Source organism: Oryctolagus cuniculus, chromosome 2, assembly GCF_964237555.1.
Source record: "Oryctolagus cuniculus chromosome 2, mOryCun1.1, whole genome shotgun sequence".
NCBI classification, from domain to species: domain Eukaryota; kingdom Metazoa; phylum Chordata; class Mammalia; order Lagomorpha; family Leporidae; genus Oryctolagus; species Oryctolagus cuniculus.
This window is the reverse complement of record NC_091433.1, coordinates 67,140,632-67,166,593: the sequence shown is the minus strand read 5'-3', so window position 1 is coordinate 67,166,593 and position 25,962 is coordinate 67,140,632. Positions and strand designations below refer to the sequence as shown.

Genomic DNA, 25,962 nt, shown 5'->3' with positions numbered 1-25,962 from the left:
GTACCTTGATGAAAATTTTAGAAAAATTTTAACTTGGTCAAAATTAACTTTTGGTTTCCAAAACAAAAAAATGAGAAAAAAGAATTTTAATAAAAGCAGTTAAAAAAGAAAAAGTGGGGCTGACATGGTAGCACAGTGAATTGAGCTGCCACTTGTGACATCAGTGCCAGCATATCATATTGGAGTGCCAGTTCAAGTCCTAGATGTTCCACTTCTGATCTAGCTTCCTGCTAATGCGTCTAGAAAGCAGTGATGGCACAAGAATTGGAACCCCCCTGCCACCCTAATGGGAGATTGAGATGGAGTTCCTGGCTCCTGGCTTTAACCTAGCACAGCCCTGGCTGGCATGGCCATTTGGGGAGTGAACCATTGAATAGAGGACTTGGAGATATTCTCATATTCATTCTCTCTCTCTCATTCTCTCTCCCTCCCTTTCAAAGAAGTAAACAAATAAATCTTTTAAAATGGCAAGAGTGTAGAAAAAGAGGCCAAATAATACAAATGATTGGTTCAGATTATCAGAGCACATTATCACTGCATTAAAAAGTTAAACCAAGAATATTATTCAGCCTTGAAGGGAATTCTGGCATATACTGTAACATAGATGAACCTTGAGGACATTTTGCTAAGTGAAATAAGCCAGTCTCAAGAAGACAAATGCTACATGGTTCTATTTTTATGAGATGTTTAGTTAAAATCAAAGAGTGAAATTATGGTTACCAGGGATTTAGGGAAGGCAGCAAAGGGAAGTTACTGTTCAATGGGCATAGTGTTTCAGTTTTACAGGAAAAAGAGAGGTGTGGAGGTGAATGATGGTGATGATTGCATTTTATGAATGAATTTAATACCCCTGAACTAGATACTCAGTGATTAAGATGGTAAATTTTGTATTTTGTGTATTTTACAAGTTTGAAAAATGGAAAATAAACCACACTAGCCCTTTCTAATAGCGATTCAGTTGTGCTAACTAGAAGTAGTCAATAAATTAATTTAGGAAAAAAAAAACCCAAACTAAAAAGATAAATAATATAGAAAAAGTAAGACTTGAAAAAGATATGCCAGGCATATTTTCCTTAACAAGGAGAAAATGTTATTACTATGCAAAAAATAGGATTCAAGATATGAAAAGTACTAAAAGTAACTAATGAAGGTGTTTCATAGTAGTGAGACAATTATATCAAAAAGATGTCATTGATTTGAAATGTGTGATAAGTGCAAAATAGAATTAGATGATGAAATTGATGATGACATAATCACTGTAGCACATTGATAATGAGACCAAAAATCAAACAAAAAACGTGTTTAGTGTCTGAACTTGTCCCATAGATATTTTCTGTCAGTTTTTTTTCAAGTAAGAAATAATCAGTTACTATTGCAACATAACAAATTGCCCCAATTTAGGGGACAGAAAGACTCAAAAATAGAAGTGACTTGACAGTGAAGGACTAGAATCCTTGTGTGATTGTTTACTCACGTGTCAGGAGCCTGGGCTTGGGTGAGCTGGAGACTGGGACTGCTGACCAAGGGGCCCACACACGACTTCTTCATGTAGCCAGGCTCCCTCAGATGTAGCAGCCTTGGAGCAGTTGGACTTCTTACATGGTGGCTCCGAGTTCCGAAGACAAGAGTTCTAGAAAACAATAGAAACCTCATCACCTTTTATGACCTAGCCTCAAGTCACAGAGCATCATTTCTTTCATATTCTGCTGGTTGAAATGGTCAGAAAGCCTCCCAGGTTTAAGATGAAGGGGCATAGACTCTTCTTAATGGGAGTGTCAGCTTATGGATATATATATCTTAAAATCTCTTCAATCTAACTTCTAGCTACGTTTTCCTTACATATGCAAAAATACTTTTCCTCTTTCCAGAGATGCTACCAGCCTCAAGATTGAGAATCTGAAATCAGGTCCAGGTGCGGCTGAGATTCCTTAAGTGTGGTTGATTCCTCAGTTATAGCTCTTTGAGTACTTTGAGAAGCTGCTTCTGGGAGAGGCTAGGGATGAGGAGTAGTTTAATTTTTGAACCACATAGTCTTTTCCTTCTAAATTTTGCTTGAAAACTGCCAGTTCCTTTTATTGTGTTTTTTTTTTTTTTTTTTTTTTTTTTTTTTTTTTTTTAACCTTATGTGTCTCTATTCTGCCTTTTACTGTGGGTTAAATAAACCGTTGTTGGAGATCTGCTTAGCCAAATCCACCAGTGTAGTTGGGATTTGTTCCATTTCCCTGTTGCCACAGGCATCTCTATCAGGAATCTTTTCCAGGTGCAAGCTCTCCTTGCCAACAAATCTCAAAACTAGTGCTGTGTATTTTAGGTTTTTATAATAGTAGAGGTTCCTGGTCCCATGTTTTGTTTATTAGTTACATTCACTCTGTTAACAAATCAGTACAAAATTTAGTTGTGTAAAGCAGCAGTCTGAGACGACTCAAAAACCTTGATCAAGTGCCTGCACATGGCCTCTTTATGAGGCTTGATAACCTCACAGCATGGCAGACTCACAGTAATTAAATGTGTATGGTGGTTCATGACTCCAAGCCAAGTATTTCAGCAAACAGAGCGGGGGAAGGGGTGGCGAGGGAAGCTGCATCTTCTCTTGGTAATCATCCTTGAAAGTCACTTATTATCACTTTGGGCCTACAGGCCTTCCCAGATTCAAAGGAAGGGAGCAGGAAGAATGTCACGGAATTTCTCATCCGACAAGTTGTTAATAAACAAGGCAAAGAAATGTAGTAAGTTTAGTTATTTTTTCTTGAATTATAACTAATCAGTTACAAGTGTTAGATTTTTTAAAAATTTAAAATTCAATTTAAACAGCTAATGCCATTTTTAAAATAGGGATCATGAATATGCCTGCATGATGAATTTTTTTAAAAGAATTAATATGAATAAGGGCTTGATATAACTTGGGGTAACGTTTCCAATGATAGCATCACATATAGATGAAATTCTTTTTTTTTTTTTATTTTTTGAAAGGCAGAGAGAGAGAGATCTCTCCCATCCTCTGGTTCACTCCCAAGATACCTGCAATAGCCGGGGCTGCAGCTGGCTAAAGCCAGGAACCAGGAACTCAATCTAGGTCTCCCATGTGGATGGCAGGAACTCAGGAACTCAAACTGTCACCTATTACCTCCAAGGGTACTTATTAGCAGAGAAGGGAGCTAGAATCAGGACCAGAGCCCCAGAACCCAAACCCAAGGTGCTCTGATATAGGATATCATCCCAAGTGATGTCTTGACTGCTGGACCACACTCAACCCACACACATAAATTTTTTAAAATCCTGCTGGTATTTCAGATAGCTTAGATACTATAGTAAATGGTGGTAGACGACTTAAAAAGTGCGTAGAGTTGATGGACACTGAAATTAAAATAAATGTTGGAGAAACGGAACAAAATTATTTGATTAAAATTAGAGGGGCAGGCATTTGGTGCAGTAGTTAATTAGGATGCTACGTCAGAGAGCTGTATCCCATATCGAAGTACATGGGTTCAAGTACATCGGAGTAAATGGGTATACTTCCATTTCAAATCCCTGCTAAAGCACACTCTGAGAGGCAACAGGTGATAGCCCAATTGGTTGGGTCCCCACCACCTACATGGGAAACCCAGATTGAGTTCTCAGTTCCTGGCTTCAGCCTGACCAGGCTCTACAGTTTGCAGGCATTTGGGGAGTGAACTCGCAGATGGGAAATCTCTGTCTCTTTTTCTCTCTGCCTTTAAAATAAGATGTTTTAAATGAAAGAAAAATAGGGCCGGCGCCGCGGCTCACTAGGCTAATCCTCCGCCTAGCGGTGCCTGCACACTGGGTTCTAGTCCCGGTTGGGGCGCCGGATTCTGTCCCGGTTGCCCCTCTTCCAGGCCAGCTCTCTGCTGTGGCCCAGGAGTGCAGTGGAGGATGGCCCAAGTCCTTGGGCCCTGCACCCCATGGGAGACCAGGAAAAGCACCTGGCTCCTGCTATCGGATCAGCGCGGTGCGCCGGCCGCAGCGCACCAGCCGCGATGGCCACTGGAGGGTGAACCAACGGCAAAAGGAAGACCTTTCTCTCTGTCTCTCTCTCTCACTGTCCACTCTGCCTGTCAAAAAAAAAAAAGAAAAGAAAGAAAGAAAAATAAATATTTGAATATGTAAGTTTAAATATGTATATACTTATATATATATATGAAAGTTTATTCAAATTAAAAATTTGTTTAGATCCACTCAATGGGAAAAATCAATCAGTCCTGTGTTTGAGGTTGCCGTATACTAAGCCATGCTATAAAGCAAATAGCATCATACTAAAGCAAGTAGTCATTTTAGAAATATGGAATAGTCCCGCCTTGCGGCGCCGGCACACCGGGTTCTAGTCCCGGTCGGGGCGCCGGATTCTGTCCCGGTTGCCCCTCTTCCAGGCCAGCCCTCTGCTGTGGCCAGGGAGTGCAGTGGAGGATGGCCCAGGTGCTTGGGCCCTGCACCCCATGGGAGACCAGGAAAAGCACCTGGCTCCTGGCTCCTGCCATCGGATCAGCGCGGTGCGCCGGTCGCAGCGCGCCGGCCGTGGCGGCCATTGGAGGGTGAACCAACGGCAAAGGAAGACCTTTCTCTCTGTCTCTCTCTCTCACTGTCCACTCTGCCTGTCAAAAAAAAAAAAAAAAAAGAAATATGGAATAGTCGTACTTGATATTCTCATGTAAGTGCTCCACATATATTTTTTAGATGAATTCAATTCAGTTTTTTTGGGGGGGCTTTTTTGTTTGTTTTTTTGCTATTGCCTTATTTTCCTTTTAAAAATGTCTTTTAAATGCTATTAGGAAAACAGAGCTTATAATTTCCTTCAGAATTTAATTTTATAGGGCTTCTACATATAGCTAAATTAATTAGAAGGCTTATTAAATTCTATAAAATGGGTATTTCTTGGAAGTAAGGTAATTTGAACGGCATATTTATATCTTTCAAAATGTGTTCTTATTCAGGTTTTCCAATAACTTGATGTGATTTTCAACAAAATATCAGCCATTAATTTCATCATGCTGTTATAATAACTTTCTGGGATCTTTTACAGTCTTCAGTTTAAATGTAGGAAGGTAGAATTTTGTGACCTTGACCAAATTGGTACTGTATTTATTTTAAATGAGAATAAAAGTGCTGGGGCCAGTGCTGTGGTGTAGCAGGTGAAGCCACCAGCTGCAGTACTGGCATCCCATATGGACACCGGTTCAAGACCCGGCTGCTCCACTTCCAATCCAGCTCCCTGCTTTAGCCTGGGAAAGCAATAGAAGATGGCCCAAATTGTTGGGCCCTGTACCCATGTGGGAGACCTGGAAGAAGCTCTTATCTCCTGGCTTCGGATTGGCCCAGTTCTGGCTGTTGTGGCCATTTGGGGAGTGAATCAGTGGATGGAAGATCTCTCTGTCTGCCTCTGCCTTTCTGTAACTCTGCCTTTCAAAATAAATAAATATTTTTAAAAGTTGAGACTCAGGAGAATTTTTTAAAAAGTGTCATTTCTCTTTAAAGCATTATGGTTTTAACAGGACAAAATGCTCAACATATACAAAGAATTGACATAGTTAAGCATAAATATAGTATAATAGGGGTAGGTACTTGGCCCAAGGGCTATGACACCTCTGGAGACACCCACATCCCATATTGGAGTGCTTGAGTTTGAGCCCTGGCTCTGCTTCCAGTTCTGCCTGCCAGTGTGCACCCTGAGAGGCAGGAGGTGATGACTCCAGTGGTTGATCCCAGCCAGCCCAGTGGGAGAGTGAGATTGAGCTCCTGTATCCTCTTGGGTTTACACCCAACCCTGGCTGTTGGCAAGCATCTGGGGAGTGAACCAAGTGATGGAAGATATTTCCCTGTTTCTCTGCCTTTCAAATAAATAAACTTTTTAAAAATTTAAGAAATAGTTCAAACTTCAGAAATTATCTTAAAAAATTAAATATACTTGTCTGATGTAGTTTTAGATTTAAACATACTGAACCTGAAACATTCAACAAGCTTATGATATTTAGAAGCTTTTCATCTGGGATTCATAGTAATTATGTTTATGAAAATGGAAATTATAAATTAAACATGTTGGTAAAAATTTTCTTTGATAATCATATGCAAAATATTTTTCTTAATTAAAAATACCTTTTATAGGGTGGGATCACTTTTGTTTTTGTTTTTGTTTTTTTAAGATTATTTATTTATTTATTTGAAAGGCAGTGTTAGGCCGGCGCCGCGGCTCACTAGGCTAATCCTCCGCCTTGCGGCGCCGGCATACCAGGTTCTAGTCCCGGTCGGGGTGCCGGATTCTGTCCCGGTTGCCCCTCTTCCAGTCCAGCTCTCTGCTGTGGCCAGGGAGTGCAGTGGAGGATGGCCCAAGTCCTTGGGCCCTGCACCCCATGGGAGACCAGGAGAAGCACCTGGCTCCTGCCATCGGATCAGCGTGGTGCACCGGCTGCAGCTCGCCAGCCATGGCGGCCATTGGAGGGTGAACCAATGGCAAAGGAAGACCTTTCTCTCTGTCTCTCTCTCACTGTCCACTCTGCCTGTCAAAAAAAAAAAAAAGAAATGAAAATGAAATGCAGTGTTAGAGGGAGAGAGATCTTCTATCTGCTGGTTCACTTTCCCTAGATGGCCACAATGACCAAGGAAGCTCAGACCATAGCAGGAGACAAGAGCTTCATCCAGATCTCCCACATGGGTAGCGAGTACCATTTTCTGCTGCTTTTCCTAGGCCATTAGCAAGGAGCTGAATGGGAAGCAGAACAGCCAGAACTCAAGCAGGTATTCCAGTATGGGATCATGGGATGCCAGGTGGCTTAACCCACTGTGCCACAACACTGAGCCCTAAAGACATTTCTTTTAACCATGCCCTCCAACTAACAAAAACTATACCTAAATTATGTGTTATATTGATGCATACAACTCAGGGGCTTCTAACCCATCCAACTATTACATTGCCATAGAGAGCCATAATAGACTTAACAAAGTCATTTTTCATAAGTTATATCTGCCTAGAAACCAATACCATATACATTTCTTAAGATTTTTTTTATCATTTTGCTAGTAGCTTTCATGTCCAAATAAGCCAGAGAGTAAACCTTTAAACTCCTTTAATTTTTTTCCTATACACAGTTGTCATCTAGAAACTATTAGCTTTATTTCATACCTACCTTTCGTGAATTGATATAGCCTGTATTTTTAAGGGTGAAAGCATGTGCTATCATAGCTACTGTGTTTAACCACTTTTTCTCTCTTTCCTTTTTGTTCACTTCTGTAGCTTTTCTGCAATTAGATAAAAGGGGACCACAAAGACATCACTTTGATCAGCCTGCAGTAGTACCTAGGAAAAACTACTCCTTCTCAAGAGAAGAAGTGAGACAGATTGATCAGGAGAATCAGAGGCTTTTGAAAGAACTGTCAAGACAGGCTGAAAAACCAGGAAGCAAAAATACAATTCCCAGAAGATCAGTTGGTCATCCCCCTAAACTGTATCATAGTGCTCTCAACAGACAGAGGGAACAACAAAGGATTGAAAGAGAAAATTTGGTAAGTAACTGAAATTTTTTAATTGTCAAAGAAAATGCATTTGTTCTGAGTTCACTGTCCAATTTATAAGAACCTGAATTTCAAATTTTAATATATTAAAAGCAAATATACATACATGTAGCAGGAAATCTGTAAAGAGCTATGAGTTGGAAGATGTGTATTTTTTATCCAACAAACTACATATCAATATATATAATTATACTTTGATATTCTAAGAGAAATATATGGGGGCTTTTGAAAATCTTCACACTTCAAATTATTGTTATAACATACAATTTTCTTCATAAAAGACTGATTTTAAACCCAGGTGTTTTTTTTTTTTTTTTAAGATTAATTGATTGATTGATTTGAAAGGCAGAGATACAGAGAGGAGAAGAGAGAGATTTTCCATCCGTTGGTTCACTCCCCAAATGGCTGCAACGGCTGGAACTAGGCCACACCAAAGCCAGGAGCCAAGATCTTTTGGGTCTCCCACGTGGATGTAAGGGCACAAGGACTTGGGCCATCTTCCACTGCCTTCCCAGGTCATAGCAGAGAGCTGGATCGGAAGTGGAGCAGCGGGGACTCGAACTGGTGCCCATGTGGGATGCCTGCGCTGTGGGCAGAGGCTTAACCTACACCACAGCACTGGCCCTCCTAGGCAGTTTCTTAACCTAAACATCTTAAACTATAATTAGATCCTTAATGAGTACATAAATTCAGAGCTAAAGTAATTTGTAAAGCTATGAAAATTATTAAGACTGGGGCCAGCTTTGTGACCTATAGTGGGTAAGCACTGCTTGTGATGCTGACATCCCATATCAAGTGCAGGTTAGAGGCGCAGGTACTCTGCCTCCAGTCCTGCTTGCTGCTAATGCACCTAAGAGGGCAGTGGAGGATGGCCCATGTACTTAAGCCCCTGCCACCCATGTGGGAGACCTGGATCAAGTTCCTGGCTCCTGGCTTCGGCCTGGCCCAGACCTGACTGTTGTGGCCATTTGGGAAATGAACTAGCAAATGGAAGATGTGTCTCTCTCCTCTCTTTCCCTCTGTCACTCTGCTTTTCAAATAAATAAATTTTTTCAAAAATTAATTAAGACTTTTTAAAAAATTAACCTTCATTATGTTTTGTCACAACTGTGGTCCTACTTAACCATGTACTTACCTGAACTTATAACAACTCTTGTAAATTTCTTTGTTAACCATCACCGCAAGAGTTGGGGAGCTGGAGTACTATATTTACAAAACAAACAGTAGTCTTGAACTCTTCACCAGTGTTAACCCTGCATGTGGCAAACAGTAGACAGCAATAAAGCGAGCTGAAGTGAAGCTTGTGGGTGGTGAGCTAAGTGATAGCTCTGTACCTCACATTAGCAATACTCAAGATTCATGTTTTGAGAAAATTTAAAATCACTGTGCGTCACAAACATTTGGGTTCACTTGCTGTTTGCACTCTCACTTGTCTTTGAAGCCTGTTTTATTTACTAAGCAGCTATGTCATTTATCCTATTTTACAAATGTTAGGTCATTGGATCCTCATAGTAACCTTATGACATAGTTATTGTTATGAAGAAAACTGCTCAAGGTCAGCCTGTATGTGGTGGAGCCCAAATTCAAATGCAGGTTACCTATATTAGGATTTTGGGTTACTTTTTTTTTTAAGTTTTTTTTTTTTTTTTTTTAATTTGAAAGACAGAGTTAAAGAGAGAGGTAGAGACAGAGAGAGAGGTCTTCCATCCGCTGGTTCACTCCCCAAATGGCCTCAATGGCTGAAACTGCACCAATCCGAAGCCAGGAGCCAGGAGCTTCTTCCAGGGTCTCCCACGTGGCTGCAGGGGCCCAAGGACTTGGGCCATCGTCTGCTGCTTTCCCAGGCCATAGCAGAGAGCTAGATCGGAAGAGGAGAAGCCGGGACTAGAACCAGCGCCCATATGGGATGCCAGCGCTTCAGGCCAGGGCTTTAACCTACACCACAGCGCTGGCCCCTTGGGTTACTTTTTTAAAACAGCTTTATTGAGATATAATTCACATGCCATACACAATTAAAGTGTACAGTTCAGTATTTAGTGTATAACTAATTTTGTTAAGTTGTAGTAAAATGCATATTATATATATATATAAAAAGTTGCCATTGTAACTATCTTTAAATATATGGTTCAGTTGAATTAAGTACATTCTTAATGTTGTACAGCCATGGTAATCACTATTTCTAAAATTTTTTCACCACTCCATACAAGAAACTCTACCTTTTAAATAATTCTCCATTCTGCCTTCCCCTTAGCCCAGGAAAGCCTCTGATCTCTCTTCTGTCTATACATTTGGCTGTTTCAGATATCAGAATCATAATATTTGACCTTTAGTGTCTTATTTCAGTTAGCATAATGTTTTTAGTTTTGTCCTAATGGATAAATGGGGCTTGAAAGAAAAAATTAGGTTTTTTTTGTTTTTGTTTTTGTTTTTTTTTTTTTGACAGGCAGAGTGGACAGTGAGAGAGAGAGACAGAGAGAAAGGTCTTCCTTTGCCATTGGTTCACCCTCCAATGGCCGCCGCAGCCGGCGCGCTGCGGCCGGCGCACCGCGGCCGGCGCACTGCGCTGATCCGATGGCAGGAGCCAGGTGCTTCTCCTGGTCTCCCATGGGGTGCAGGGCCCAAGGACTTGGGCCATCCGCCACTGCACTCCCTGGCCACAGCAGAGAGCTGGCCTGGAAGAGGGGCAACCGGGACAGAATCCGGTGCCCCGACCGGGACTAGAACCCGGTATGCCGGCGCCGCTAGGCAGAGGATTAGCCTAGTGAGCCGCGGCGCCGGCCTAGTTTTTTTTTTTTTTTTAAGACTTTCAAACATGTATTACTTTCCTATATCACCAGTCATGGATTATGTCATGATTATGAGTGACTGAATCTTATCTCTCCTCAGGAAAACACAGTATTGTGTGACTGATATCCTGTGGAGAACTTCAGTCTTTGTTCATAGCATTTAAAGGTCTTGGTTTTGCAGCTCAGAAACCCTCTTTAAAGTGACCTATTAGCATAATGCTTTTAAGTTTCAGCCATGGTGTGGCATGTATCAGAACTTCATTTTTCTTATCTAAATAATATTCCATTTTAGACTTGTAACACATTTCAGTATCCACTCATCTGTTGATAGACACTTGATCTGTTTGACCTTTTGGCTATGTGAATTAAGCTAGAGGAATATTGACAGAAAAGTATATCTGTTCAAATTCCTCCTTTTAATTTCTCTGGGTATTACACCTAAGAGTAGAATTACTCTATCATACAGTAGTATTTCTGTATTCCTTTTTAAGGAACCTGGGTTTACTTTTTCTTTTTAAAGATACTTTTATATATTTGAAAAGTAGTGTGACAGAAAAGGAGAGAAAAAGAGAGAGAGAGATCTTCCATCTACTGGTTCACTCCCCAAAAGGCTACAACAGTCAGAGCGGGATCAGGCAGCAACAGGGAGCCAGGAACTCCATCCAGGTCTCCCAAATGGGTGTTGGGCCTAAGCACTTGGGCTGTCCTCCACTGCCTTCCAGGGGCATTAGTAGGGAATTGTATCAGAAACAGAGCAGCCAGGACTCAATATGGGATGCTGTTGTTATATGTGGCAACTTAACCCACTGTGTCACAATGCCAGCCCCAGGGGCTTACTTTTGAAAAGTTGAAGCCATTATTGTCTATGACTATTCTGTGTACTTATAGGGCAAAACTGTCAGCAGCTTCTACTTGCAGCTTTTATTATTCTCCAAATCAGTTGTGTATTTCACCTATTATAATCCAGCAGAAAGTTATTAGTGTTTTATTCTTTTTTACTTTCTATATGTAGTAATTTGTATATATGTACATTATTTTTCTCCATTTGATAGTAAGAATTTATTTGTTAGATTCTCAAACAATAGAAACATGATATAAGCCACTTGTATAATTGTAAATGTTCTAGTAGTCGCATTAAAGAAGTCAAAGAGGTATGGGCATGTGATTTAGCTTTTAAGAGCCCATGCTCTATGCCAGAGTGCCAGAGTTTCATGCTTACCTTCAGCTCCTGACTGTAGCTTTGTGCTGGTGCAGACCCTGGGAGGCAGCAGTAATGACTCAGGTGGTTAGGTCCTAGCCCACATGGGAGATCTCTGGATTTAGTTCCTGGCTTGCTGTGCTTCTTCATTGACCTCAGCCTCTGCCTTAGCCCAACCCTAGCATGCAGGTATTTGGGAACAATGAATAGGAGTTCTCTCTCTCTCTTTCTTTCTTTCTCTTCTTCCTCTCTCTCTCTCTCAGCCAAAGCTAAGGCTTCTACACCACAGCACAAGCCCCTATACTTCTTTTCTGAAGATTTCTTTATTTTTGAAAGGCAGAGCAAGAGAGATCTATAGAGAGAAACTGATCTTTCATCCATTTGTTCACTCCCCAAATGCCCACAACAGCTGGGACTGGGCAGGCTGAAGCCAGGAGCCCAAAGCTCAGGAACCTCAGCACTCCAATACGGGATGTAGGCATATTAACCTCTGTACCATAACACCCACTCCCAAGTATACTTTTTAACCTGTTTCTAGCGTGTTTATATTTAAAGCACTCATTCAGGTAGACATACACACACAAAAAATTTCTGTAATTATTTCTGTGTCAGATGAACACACAAACAGGGTCCATTACTTTATATTTTTTATGATTTGAATTCTTTAATTTGCTCCATCTCCTGTGACAGAGACAAATTCAGGTGGCCAATAGGCAGTTAAAAGCATTTATCTTCAAGTGCTCTCACAAGAACCCAGTACTAACTTAGAGGCTGTTTAAATGGAAATAATTCAGGGCTTCAAAGAAGTAGTGCTGTACAGAGGAGGAGAACAGAGATATTGTATGAAAGCCAGCCCTGTGCCTCACGTCAGCAGCGTGCTGTTTTCCATCTTCCCTTCTGGTGAAGCTGAGCACCTTCAGCTTCAACAAACTTCAGCCAGAGAAAATTAAGGAAATAAAGAAAGGTAGCTTTGTCCAGTAGAGGGCGTGCTTGCTCCACATGGATTCAATTATATTAGAACTTTATTTCTAAAAAGGTGACTGGTGTTTTAACTTATGAATTTTGAAATAACCTCATTTAAACCATATCTTAACTTCACTTGAACATTACATGAATCTATTTTTCTGAAAGAGAATAATAATTTCAGAAAGATATACTCATTTATTGTTACTGTTTACTCTAATTAGAAGTAAGAGTACTTCATTTTTAAAAAATATGTAGTTTTCTCAGGTGTAAAAGAAGGGGTGGAGGGAGAGGAAAGAATTGAAGCAGTTAGGGAAGAAGTAGGATTCCTGCAGGAGTATATCAGGATTAAAGCCTGAAATTAAAATGGAGTTAATGTCTTTTTTTCTCTTTTACTTTATAGGTTTTTACTTCATAAGGTATTATACACACATACACACACACACATAGCATACATATATAAAACACACACACATATATATAACATACATGTACACAATAACGCACAAATATAAAATAACCACTGGTCAGTTGTAAATCCAGAAAAATACAAATAAGTGGACAATGAAGTAGACTATGATATTTCCACTGAGGAGTTCACATATTAAAATATTTTTAAAGTGAAAATATTTATGTGTGTAAATTAAAAATTTTTAGATAAATTATAAAACTTTAAATAAAAACTAAAATCCTCTTTGTCTCCTGGCCTACAGGAGTAATTTTAAAATTCATACAGAATAATTAAAGGGACAATGATACGTTGTCACAAAGATGAAGATTTATAGTGTTTGTAGTGGATCTGAAATGTATGAATTTTTTAAACAAACAGACTCATTAGAGAGGAAGAGACAAGCTTGACTTTTTCTTTCTTCTTTTTTTAAAAAAAGATTTGTTTATTTGTTTGAAAGGTAGAGTTACAGAGAGGCAGAGAGAGAGAGAGGTCTTCCATCTGCTGGTTCACTCCCTAGAAGGCTGCAACGACCAGAGCTGTACTGATCCAGAGCCAGGAGCTTCTTCCTGGTCTCCGACGCAGGTGCAGGGGCCCAAGGACTTGGGCCATTCTCTACTGCTTTCCCAGGCCACAGCAGAGAGCGAGATTGGAAGTGGAGCAGCCGGGACTTGAACTGGTGCCCATATGGGATGCCAACACTGCAGGAGGCTGCTTTACCCACTACGCCACAGCGCCAGCACCATGAATGTTAATTTGTTGATTAATAAATATCTTTCAGATCTTGAAATAACTTACAGTTCATTTAATCTGGTTTTCTTTCTTTAGTTACCACCTATTATTTCCTTCCAAAAAAGACAGCAAGCTAATGATGAATAAGTATGACTAGCTATGAGAAAATGGAAGCAGTTGTTTTGATTTGCCCTGGATATAGGACACCCAATAGTTTTTAATGTCCTGACAGAGTTTTGCCTCCATCACTTTAGAAACAATAAAGCAACCTGCCTTTGCTAACAGCTGCAGAAATCACTAACACATTATTTTCTTTCTTCTTTTTTTTTTTTAGAAAGCTTTTATTTAATGAATACAAATTTCATAGGACAGCTTTTGGAATATAGCAGTTCTTCCCCCCATACCCACCCTCGCATCCCCACTCCCGTCCCACCTCCTATTCCTTCTCCCATCCCATTCTTCATTAAGATTCATTTTTAATTATCTATATATAGAAGACCAACTCTGTACTAAGTAAAGATTTCAATAGTTTGCACCCACACAGACACACAAAGTATAAAGTACTGTTTGAAAACAAGTTTTATAGTTAATTCTCATAGTACCACTCATTGAGGACAGAGGTCCTACATGGGAAGTAAGTGCACAGTGATTCCCGTTGTTGATTTAACAATTGACACTCTTATTTATGACGTCAGTAATCACCCAAGGCTCTTGTCATGAGCTGCCAAAGCTGTGGAAGCCTCTTGAGTCCACAAACTCTGACATTATTTAGACAGGGCCATAATCAAAGTGGAAGTTCTCTCCTCCCTTCAGAGAAAGGTACCGCCTTTAATGGTCCCTTCTTTCCACTGGGATCTCACTCACAGTGATCTTTCATGTAGGTCGTTTTTTGCCACAGTAGCACATTATTTTCTACATCAAAAGATGGGGGGAATTCAAGCTAGGTTAATTGTATTTCCAGAAAGAATGATACTTCCTAGAAGCTTAAGAGATTTGAACAAGTACACAATACAATAGTGTTCACCACACTCACTAAGCCTTATGTGAGCTCTCCAGAATATACATCTTGCATAACTGAAACATTACCTTGTATTTTTGAAATTTGTTGAGATAAATCTCATTCTTTTTTTAAAGTTTTTTATTATTATTATTTATTTGAAAGGCAGAGTTACAGAGAAAGTAGGAAAGACAGAGAGAGACAGAGCCAGCGAGCTTCCATTCACTGGTTCACTACCCAGATGGCTGCAGTGGACCTCCTAGCATCTAATGGAAGCTAGGAGCCTGGAGCTTCTTCCGGGTCTCCCATGTAGTTGCAGGGGCCCAAGCACTTAGGTCATTTTCCACTGCTTTCCCAGGCAGATTAGCAGGGAGCTAGATCAGAAGTGGAACAGCCAGGTCTAGAACCAGTGCCCACGAGATGCCGATGTCACAGGCAGAGACACAACCTGCTACACCACAATGCAGACCCCAAACCTGATTCTTAACAAATATACACAAAGTGGTAACTGAGAAAATAATTACATTAATTAGCTTTATTGTAGTGTTCATTTCACAGTATATATGTATATGAAAACATCAGGTTGTTTACCTCAAATATATACAACTTTAAAAAAGAATGCAGGAGGCTGGAGCGATGGCAGCAGTGCCGCCTGCAGTGCCTGCATCCCATATGGGCGCCGGTTTGAGTCCCGGCTGCTCTACTTCCGATCCAGCTCCCTGCCTTGGCCTGGAAAAGCAGTGGAAGATGGTCCAAAGCTGGGCCCCTGCACCCACTTGGGAGACCCAGAAGAGGCTTCTGGCTCCTGGCTTCAGATTGGCCCAGCTCCAGCTGTTGCAGCCATCTGGGGAGTGAACTGAGGATGGAAGACCTCTCTCTCTCTCTCTCTGTAATTCTGACTTTCAAGTGGCCGGAGCTGGGCCTATCTGAAGCCAGGAATCAAGAACTTCCTCCTCCAGGTTTCCCCACGCTAGTGGCACAGGGGCCCAAGGACTTGGGCCATCTTCCACTGCTTTCCCAGGCCATAGCAGACAGCTGGATCAAAAGTGGAGCAGCTGGGATTTAAATTGTATTAACAGAGAGACTAGAACTCCCTCCTATCTGCTGGTTCATTTACCAAATGCCCACAATGGCTGGGACTGGGCCAGGTCAAAACCGGAAACTGGGAACTCAATCCAGGTCCCCCACCTAGGTGCTGGGTAGCAGGAACCCAACCACTTGAGCCATCACCTGCCTCCCAGGGTCTATTAGCAGGGAGATGGAGCTGAGTATTGAACTCAGTTATACAACATGGGCATCTTAACCAATAGACTGTCTGCCCCTTGAAATGCGTATACTTTTGATTTTAGTATTTACACTGTAATTTTTTAAAAGATTTATTTATTTATTTGAATGTTAGAGTTACACAGAAAGAGGAAAGGCAGAGAGAGAGAGGTCTTCCATCAGATGGTTCACTCCCCAATTGGCCACAACGGCCGGAGCTACGCCAATCCGAAGCCAGGAGCCAGGAGCTTCTTCTGGGTCTCCCAGGCAGGTACATGGGCCCAAGGACTTGGGCCATCTTCTACTGTTTTCCCAGGCCATAGAAGAGAGCTGGATTGGAAGTGGAGCAGCCGGGTCTTGAACTGGCACCCATATGGGACACTGGTGCTTCAGGCCAGGGCGTTAATCCGCTGCACCACAGTGCCGGCCCCATACACTGTAATTTTTTTAAAGATAGATTTATTTGAAAGGCAGAGTGGCAGGGGGAGAGACAGAGAGTGATCTTCATCTGCTGATTCACTCCTCAAATGGCCACAACAGCCAGGTCTGGGCCAGGCCAAAGCCAGTAACTAGAAGCTCCATCCCCATCATTCACATGTGTAGCCGCGGCCCAACTACCTGGGTCATTATCTGATGCCTTCCCAGGCATATTAGCAGGGAGCTGGATCAGAAAGTGGAGCAGTCAGGACTCAGACTGGCACTCCGATATGGGATGCCCACATTGCAAGCCGAAGTTTAACATGCTGCACCACAACACTGGCCCTACCACTTCATGTTTTGAAAGTACTAGCTGTTTCTCAAGTCATTACATTTGCCTTTGCTTAGTTTGTTATATTTATATGATACCCAGATACCCAGACATGATTCTGTGTTGAATCAAATCATTTCTCTTATTTCCTTAAGTTTCTGCATGTATGTAAACTTGATAATGGACATATCAGGCTACTGATTTTTAACCTTATTATCAAACTGTTTCAAATTGACATTCAGCTTACCTTATATTGTTTTACATGTGATGAATAATCATTGCAGTTTGTTAAAAATTAAAAAGTAAAACAGACATCCACCCAAACAAATTTAGGAAAATAGGCATGGTTAAGCATTGAGACTTTCACTACCAAAAATGAAATGAATATAAACTAAAAATAGCAAGTTTTCTTTTCTTCCCACTCCAGCACAGCTCAATGAGTAATTAATTGGATAATCAGAAAAAACCAGCAGATGTAGATGTGATACATAGGAAACTTCTTGCACAATTATGAACTGCAAGATTATTCACTAGCTGGCGCCGCGGCTCACTTGGCTAATCCTCTGCCTGCGGTGCCAGTACTCCGGGTTTTAGTCCCAGTTGGGGCGCCAGGTTCTGTCCCAGTTGCTCCTCTTCCTGTCCAGCTCTCTGCTGTGGCCCGGGAAGGCGGTGGAGGATGGCCCAAGTGCTTGGGCCCTGCACCCACATGGGAGACCAGGAGGAGGCACCTGGCTCCTGGCTTCGGATTGGCATAGCTGGCCGTGGCAGCCGTTTGGGGGGTGAACCAACGGAAGGAAGACCTTTCTCTCTGTTTCTCTCTCTCTCGCTGTCTAACTCTGCCTGTCCAAAAAAAAAAAAAAAAAAAAAAAGATTATACACTTTTGTCAACAAAGGAAGGAAAACCCATAGACTTCACAGTCAGCTGGAACAGTTTTCAAATCATAATTCTTGGTTCAGCAAAGAGAGCCACTAACTCTAGTTTGGTAAGACTTCACTGATTGATTCTTTCCTAAGAAAACTGAGAAAGGGCATTTTATGCAAAAGGAGTTGCAAGTAAACCACTCTCTCCGGAATGTTTGGCTTGTTCTCCCCCCCACCATCCCTTCTTTGGAATTGCTCAGGCATGCACTAATGGAGCCTCAGAATAGAAGGGCAGGAGATAAAACTGGTAAGAGCAGGAACACTGAGTTGTGGAAGTTTGGAAGTGGCTGGTGTTAATGATTCACAACAAAGTGAACTTAGTATGAGTTAGTGTTTTATACCGTGGAACTGTACACTTACAAATTTTAAAATGGTAAATGTTGTGTATATTTTAGCACAATAGGAAGAAGGAAAAAAGATTATATGGAGAAAACTTGTCCTGTAACTAAATTCATGAGGCTAAATTTTTTAATGTGAATCTTAATGCAGGTCATTACTGTGTTTGCAAATAAAGGTCAGCTTGCTTCTGAGAAAGTTCAAATCAATAAATGATAAAATTCAACCGGGGCAAGTTCCCCAAGCCATTTGGTTTACCTAAATATTCCTTTCTCAACACTTTGTTGGTGGTCATTTTTAAGGTTTAACAATGGACTCAGCATTATAATTCCCATTATGTTGCTTCATAACTTAATAATTAACCTCTGTAAGATATATATATCTGGAGAGATATACCTATAAGAAGCTGTTTAATCATGGCGGTTTGGTTAACTATAGAGCTAGCAAAAACCCTTGAATTTTTTTTAAAGTATATTTTTGAAGTAATTCAGTGATTGGGTCCTTGCCATACATGGGAACGAGCTGCATTGAGTTCCTGGCTTCTGATTTTGGCCTGGCCCAGATTGAAATAGGGTGTAGGGGTGTGTGTGTCTCTGCATTTTGAATAATTTTTTAAAAATGCATAAAATCTTTCCTACTTTATGAGTATTTAGTGAATCTTAAGTTCTAGAAACTTTTTGCCTTTTAAAAATACTGTCCCTAGTTTTCTAACAGTGACTTTGGAATTGCTTGTCTTTAATGAAGGCCTTACTGAAAAGGCTTGAAGCTGTGAAGCCAACAGTTGGTATGAAACGTTCAGAACAACTAATGGACTATCATCGTAACATGGGTTATCTCAACCCACCTCCATCCTCAAGACGAGTGAGATCGACTCTTGGTCAATATAGCCCATTAAGTAAGCATATTCACATTTATTTTATAATTGTTCATATCTTCTATCATTTTTTAAAATAATATATTCTTCTGATAAATTTTGCAAAAACTAACTCCTAGAATATATTCTTTTTCACTGATATATTTTGTTTTGTGCTAGATCCCTTAATTTGAGTTTTCATTACAGCACGCATGGCAGCATAAAAAGAAAATCGAGAGATATTAGTAATTTCTTGGGTAATGGACAAGGGACTTTTAATTTCAATATTTCTATTAAAAGAACAAATAAAAAAAGAAGGAAGAAATGAATAGATGTGCTATTTCAAAATTGTTGGAACATTCCTCTTAGCTAGCTAAGAATTATTGCTAATACTTCCAGCCATTATGTGTGCTGTTTCTTTCTCAGTGGATAACTGAAGCAAAATTTGCAAACTATAGAATTACCAGATATAATAACTCAGTGCTTGATAGATGATCTGGTACAGACTTAGCCAGGAGCATACCCAGCGAAGATAGGAATGAAGTGACCGTTTAGTGCCAGAATATTCAACCTCTAGAAAGGCCAGACACTTTGCTTTACAGAGATCTGTGTATGCATTCATGTATGTATCCTAAACTCTGTGTGGATGTGTACGTGTACATATATATGTGTATATGTATATATATATAACTATATATATATATAAAACTAATACTGGGCCAGCGCTATGGCATAGTAGGTTAATCATCTGCCTGCAGCCTGGCATTCCATATTAGTGCAGATTCTAGTCCCGGCTGCTCCTCTTCTGATCCAGCTCCCTGCTATGGCCTGGGAATGCAGTAGAAGATGGCTCAAGTACTTGGGCTCCTGCACCCACATGGGAGACTCGGAAGAAGCTCCTGGCTCCTGGCCCAGCTCCAGCTGTTGCAGCCATTTGGGGAAGTGGACCAGCGGATGAAAGACCTTTCTCTCTCTCTCTCTTTCAGTCTCTCTCTCTCTCCCTCTTCCTCTGTCTGTAACTCTACCTCTCAAATAAATCAATAAAATCTTTAAAAAAAAAAAAAAAAGCTGATTCAAGTAAGTAAGGTTGGAACCATTTACAATGCTATGGCTTCCCAGTACTCATGTGAGTTTTAAACACTTTTTAAAAAAAGTTTTATTTATTTCAAAGGCAGAGTTAGAGAGCGAGGGAGAGCTCTTCCATCTGCTGGTTCATTCCCCAAATGGCTACAGTGGCCTGGGGTTAAGCCAGGCTGAAGCTAGGAGCCAGGAGCTTCTTTGGGTCTGCCATATGGGTGCAGGGCCCAAGCACTTGGGCCATCTTCTGCTGCTTTCTCAGGTGCACTGGCAATGAACTGGATTGGAAGTGGAGCAGCCAGGAAGTGAACCTAGCCCATATGGGCTGCTGGTGTTATAGGTGGCAGCTTAACCTTCTAAGCCACAACACTGGCCTTGGGTCTTAAACACTTATTTTTTTTTTTTTTTTTTAAGATATAGTTAGTTAGTTAGTTGAAAGGTAGAGTTACAGAGAGACAGGGAGAGACAGAAAGAGATCCTCCATCTGCTGATTCACCCCCAATTGGACAAATGGCCAGGACTGGGCTCAGTCAAAGCCAAGATCCAGAACTCCATCCTGGTTTCCCACATGGGTACTTGGGCCAAGTACTTCTTCCCCTGATTTCCCAGACACATTAGAAGGGAGCTAGATTGAACTCGAGCAGCTGGAACTCGAACCGGAGCTCATATGGGATGCTTAACCTGCTGAGCCACAACACTGACCCTTACTAGTCATTGTACTTACTCATTCTACAAACATTGCTTCCTTAGATAGTGACTAAGATGAGGTCTTGGTTCAGTAACCTATATTAATATTGTACCTTGGATATAGCAAATCATTTGTTGAATGAGTATGTAAATAGTTGTACAACATAGAGTTTTGTTGTTATTGTTGCAGTTGCATCACTTGAGAAGTGCTTTTTTTTTGTAAAAGGTTATTTATTGATTCATTTGTAAGGCAAGAATGAGAGTGAGCAAGCAAGCTCTTCCATCCTCTGGTTTACTCCCCTAATGGCTGCAATGGCTGGGGCTAATCCAGGCTGAAGCTAGGAGCCTGGAACTCCATCCAGGACACCCACATTGTTGGCAGAGGCCCAAGCACTTGAGCCATCTTCCACTGTTTTCCCAGGCACATGAGCAGGTTGCTGGATTCAAATCAGAGCAGCCAGAAACTCAAACTGGCACTCTCATATGGGAAGCCAACATCACAAGTGGCAGCTTAATCTGCTGCTCCACAATGCCAGCCCTTGAGAAGCTTTTAAGAATGTTTATCTCCACTCTAAATTTCATGCCAAGTCTGGGCTTATTTGTTACTACACTTCAGCGTTACACAGGGAATTAGGAAATGCGTTCCCAATTAAGAATCATTGCATTAGCCTATTAGACACATGTGGGATAAGGAAGAAAAATTGGTCTAGACCGTGGCTCACTTGGTTAATCCTCCACCTGCAGCGCCGGCATCCCATATGGGTGCAGGTTCTAGACCTGGTTGCTCCTCTTCCAGTCCAGCTCTCTGCTGTGGCCTGGGAAGGCAGTGGAGGATGGCCTAAGTGGTTGGGCCCCTGCACCTGCATGGGAGACCAGGAGGAAGTACCTGGCTCCTGGCTTTGGACTGGTGCAATGCCGGCCGTGGCGGCCATTTAGGGGGTGAACCAACGGAAGGAAGACCTTTCTCTCTGTCTCTCTCTCTCACTGTCTATAACTCTACCTGTCAAATTTTAAAAAAAGGCAAAGACTCTCCTTTAAAACAAAAAAAAGAGAGGACATTTACCAGGTGATACTATATGTATCCAGCTTAAATAATTGAATTCTTTCTTGTATTTTCAGGAGGAGCTTCTAGGACATCCAGTGCAACCAGTGCCCTCAGCTGTAAGAGTGAACGATCGGCCTTTGACAAACCCAATGGCCTGTTGCTGAGACCTAAACCCCCGGATGTCCGTACAGCTTGGTTATAAACCTTTCTTTCACTTTAAACATTGCTCATACAATTTTTATCGAAGTGCCCTTGTATATTACTGTAATTCTTTGTGTAAACATCTGTAATACTGGTTTAAGCAACTTGAAATATACAGTAAGTTCTAATTTATTGTTATTCAGTGCAAAATTGTCTAAAAGACAATTTAATGTAAAATCAGTGTTTTTTAAATGATGATGTAATTATATGAGATGTATGTGTGTTTATAGAGAAATGATAGTATGCATGAGTATTTTCTCAGGACAGAAATTATTTCAGTTGTCATTCTGACAAAATGGTGGTCATTAGTGTCATTGCATGTTGGACCCAAGGTGTTTGCTATATAGTTCTCATTTTATGCTGTTTTCATTTCTTGTAAGCTTAAACCGTGAGCTTAGATGCTAAATTTGACTGAATTTGTTTTCTGTTTGCTTTAGAACTAATGTGGCATGACTCAAAATTTGATTCTATGAGAGCCACACTTTATTATAATGAAACAGATCTTGAAATTTGTTTTCATTGGTGTAGCTGATTTAGATTTGATGAGCAGGTGGGGAGAAGCCTGTGCTGGAGTGCTGGAGCAGTCCTTGGGATTTGCCAGTGATGTCTAATATTTCTCTAGAAGTGCACTGAGTTAGATCTCAAAAATTAGATTAACCATTCCAAAGCATTGCAAACAGAATATTATAAAACTCAACTTAGAAGTCCCTCTTTCCTTCTTTTTATCTTCTCTGTGTTTATGTAAAATGCACCTAATGAGTCTGAGAAATGAGATGGGCTCTAGAGGTACTGTCTGCTCCTTTGTCAGTAGTTTAACCACAGACCAGATCAGTTTCATCAGCAGCAAAAGTAAGTTGAGTCAGTAAAGTAGCACCACCAGTTTAAAGAGCCAAGAAGCAGATCCAGAGGTGTGTCAGAACAGTGTTTTAATTGATACCAGTTAGCATGTTGGGCTGTGAGTTAGTATTGTATTAACAGAGAAGATTCAGAACAAAAAAGAAATGTTTAGAAATTCCAACTAGTGTCTGTAAGGGCTGAAAAGGAAAACTAAACTATAAATAATAAGGGGAGTAAATCACATATTTGTTGGTACTACTGCTTTAAATATTAGCTTATTTTCTTGTTTTGTTTTGGTTTATTTGTTTCAATCCTAAAGTTTCATATTTAAAGGGCTAGAAATCTTGATGAAATCAGTAATGACAAATAGGGTGTTTGTTAGTCTCTTATTTCCTATAGCAAAGTATATTTCATAGTTATCACTGTTTTTCGTAACTGGTCTTTTCAGTATAATATCCTTAGAATATATTGGAAAGTGTTCATATTAAATGACAAATCTTTCTTCTTTTAAAATGAATTTCTAAGCCATAATAAGGAGATTTGTTTATTTTTCAGTGCTCAAACTGTGTAGCATATATGTTGAACTTTCTTAATACCTTTAACAGTAAACTAAACTGCATTTTGCTTAACATCAATTCAGATACCTTGGTCTTAGTTTGTTTTGATGGATTTTTGTTTATGATAGAGCACAGAACAGTATGGTTGAACATTTTCATTTAAACACAACCTGGCTGTGAGGTTTGTTTTACTGCTACTTTGGGCTATAACATTCATCTGAGGTTATTTGATGCTTTGTTCCTAGTGAACAAGTTTTTTACACCCACTTTATATATAAGATTTAGCTATAGTAAACCAAGGTTTTCTTTTTTTTTTTTAACTTACTGCACTTTTAATGTTTGTATAACAACACATCCTTGAGGTAACATAATAGATTTACAACTCAGCATCTGGACATTTGCCCAATAATGAATTAGTTTTTAGATCTTCCTTAAAAATTTGACAAAAATATGTACATAAAACCTTTATGTTCATAATGGCATTAGTTTCCAAGTACATTTTTATATGGCCTTTGCTACCACATATGCAGATATAACAAATATACTTTTAAAGACAAAGCTGTACTCTGATTTTAGATACTAATTTAATGCCTTTCATTTTTACTACTTCAAAAGAGGAAGTTCATGTAAGTATTACTGATTGCAAGGATTCAACTTGAGTGCAAGTTAGGAAGAGCAGCCACTTTCTTAAACAATTGATAATTCTATTGCCATGGTTACACAAACACACACATATATAATAGAAATAGACAATGAAAATTTTGATATTTTCTGATATAAGTCAGTGTGGTTTGAATTTGTGGTCCAAGAGGCATTTTTAATAAAAGAGTATAAGTACATTACTCTCTTTGTTTTCAAGAACATAAAGTGATGGATAGTCCAGCACTATTTTATATTTGGTTGACTTGTATTTAATGTATATACTTTGAAGATTTACATCTGTACCTAGAAAGCATACTGATCTGAGGTCTAGTAATGAAACTAGATTCTTATTGAGAATTTTCATCTATGTCAAATGTTAAAGTTGCCTCCTTTTTAATAAGATTCTGTGAAAGATAATTATTAAAATTATTTCTTCAAAGTTAGCTATTATCTCATTCTTCTTCAGTATCCATTAAAAGTTGCTTTCTTAGTTACTACTCCAAATAAAATTTTCTGATTTGCTTCTAAATATAGTATAATGTAATTATTTTCAGCCATTAACTCAAGCATATAAAATATCTAAACAATTTCTAAAATATGGTTGTGATAGATATGATTGTGTACTTTTCATCTTCAGACTTAAATCCTTCATACTCTGAAAAACATTTAAGACCAATGTAGAGTTGAAGATGCTAATTTACTATATTTCCATACTTAAATTCATAAAATTTTTTTTAAGATTAATTTATTTATTTGAAAGGCAGAGTTACAGAGGCAGAGGCAGAAGAGAGAAAGAGATCTTCCATCTACTGGTTCACTCCACAAATGGCTGCAACTGCTGGAGCTGGATAGACCCAAAGCCAGGAGCCAGGAGCTTCTTCTGGGTCTCCCAAGAGGGTGAGGGGCCCAAGCACTTGGGCCATCTTCCACTGCTTTCCCAGGTACATAAGCAGGGAGCTGGATCAGAAGTGGAGCGGCTGGGACTAGAACTGGCACCCATATGGGATGCTGACACTGCAGGCAGTGGCTTTACCTGCTACACCACAGCGCCAGTCCCCATAAAACATTTGATATCTTAAATGATGAAGTCTAAACCCATAAATGAGTGTATACCATTGTAGAAAGTATACTTAATGCTAGTGGCTACTTTAATGATTCCTGTAAGTAAAGATTAGTAAGAAACTTAAAAATCAGCATCCTTTTAAAATTTCCTAGCCTGTTGTATTTTAAGCATAAATATTGGTTTGCCCTCATGTAGAAAGAAAAAGAATTGGGGCCGGCACTGTGGAACAGTGGGTTAATGCTCTGGCCTGAAGCACCGGCATCCCATATGGGCGCTGGTTCAAGACCCGACTGCTCACTTCCAATCCAGCTCTCTGCAATGGCCTGGGAAAGCAGTAGAAGATGGCCCAAGTCCTTGGGTCCCTGCACCCGCATGGGAGACCTGGAGGAAGCTCCTGGCTCCTGGTTTCAGATAGCACAGCTCCAGACATTGCGGCCATCTGGGGAGTGAACCATCAGATGGAAGAACTTTCTCTCTCTCTGCCTCTCCTCTCTGTGTAACTCCAACTTTCAAATAAATAAAATAAATCTTAAAAGAAAAAAAAAGTAACTATGGAAAAAAAGAAAAATAATTAAAATGAGTTTTAATACTGTTTCTTTTCCCCCAAAATAGACTTGTTCCTATTTTTAAAATCGGAATAACTCCTGTGTACCTTACTAGACTATGAATTACTGAGAATGTCAAGTTGGGAGGATATCAGCTTTTACACACACACATCTGAAAGTATGAATGTATGGGAAAGAGTTTTCTTAGAATGACATTCTTTTTTTTTTTTTTTCCCCTTTTAAGACTTATTTTTTATTTATTTGAAAGGCAGAGTTAGAGAGAGAGGTCCTCTATCTGCTGAATCACTCTTCAAGTGGCCACAATGGCCAGGGCTGGGTCAGGCCGAAGCCAGGAGCCAAGAGCTTCTTCTGGGTCACCCACATGGGTGTAGGGGCGCAACCACTTGGGCCATCCTCTACTGCTTTCCCAGATGCAGGGAGCTGGAGTAGTCAGGACTCAAACCAGCACCCATGTGGGATACTGGCACTAACGCCACAGCACTGGCCTCTCAGTGATGTTCTTGGTAGGCATTTTTTAAACCACA

At 40.3% G+C, this 25,962-nt stretch overlaps 1 protein-coding gene across 10 annotated transcripts in view; it reads left to right on the top strand.

The window, feature by feature from the left end:
- Positions 1–24,338, top strand: part of CFAP97 (cilia and flagella associated protein 97) — a 53,060-nt gene extending 28,722 nt beyond the window's left edge. For all 10 annotated transcript variants that reach the window (XM_051833161.2, XM_051833193.2, XM_017338577.3 and 7 more), the window contains 3 exons: positions 7,241–7,509; positions 18,655–18,805; positions 21,647–24,338. In XM_051833161.2, coding sequence (XP_051689121.2) covers positions 7,241–7,509; positions 18,655–18,805; positions 21,647–21,774 — 548 coding nt within the window. In that variant the 3' untranslated portion in view covers positions 21,775–24,338. The remainder of the gene's footprint in view (positions 1–7,240; positions 7,510–18,654; positions 18,806–21,646) is intronic.
- Positions 24,339–25,962: the final 1,624 nt, after the last annotated feature.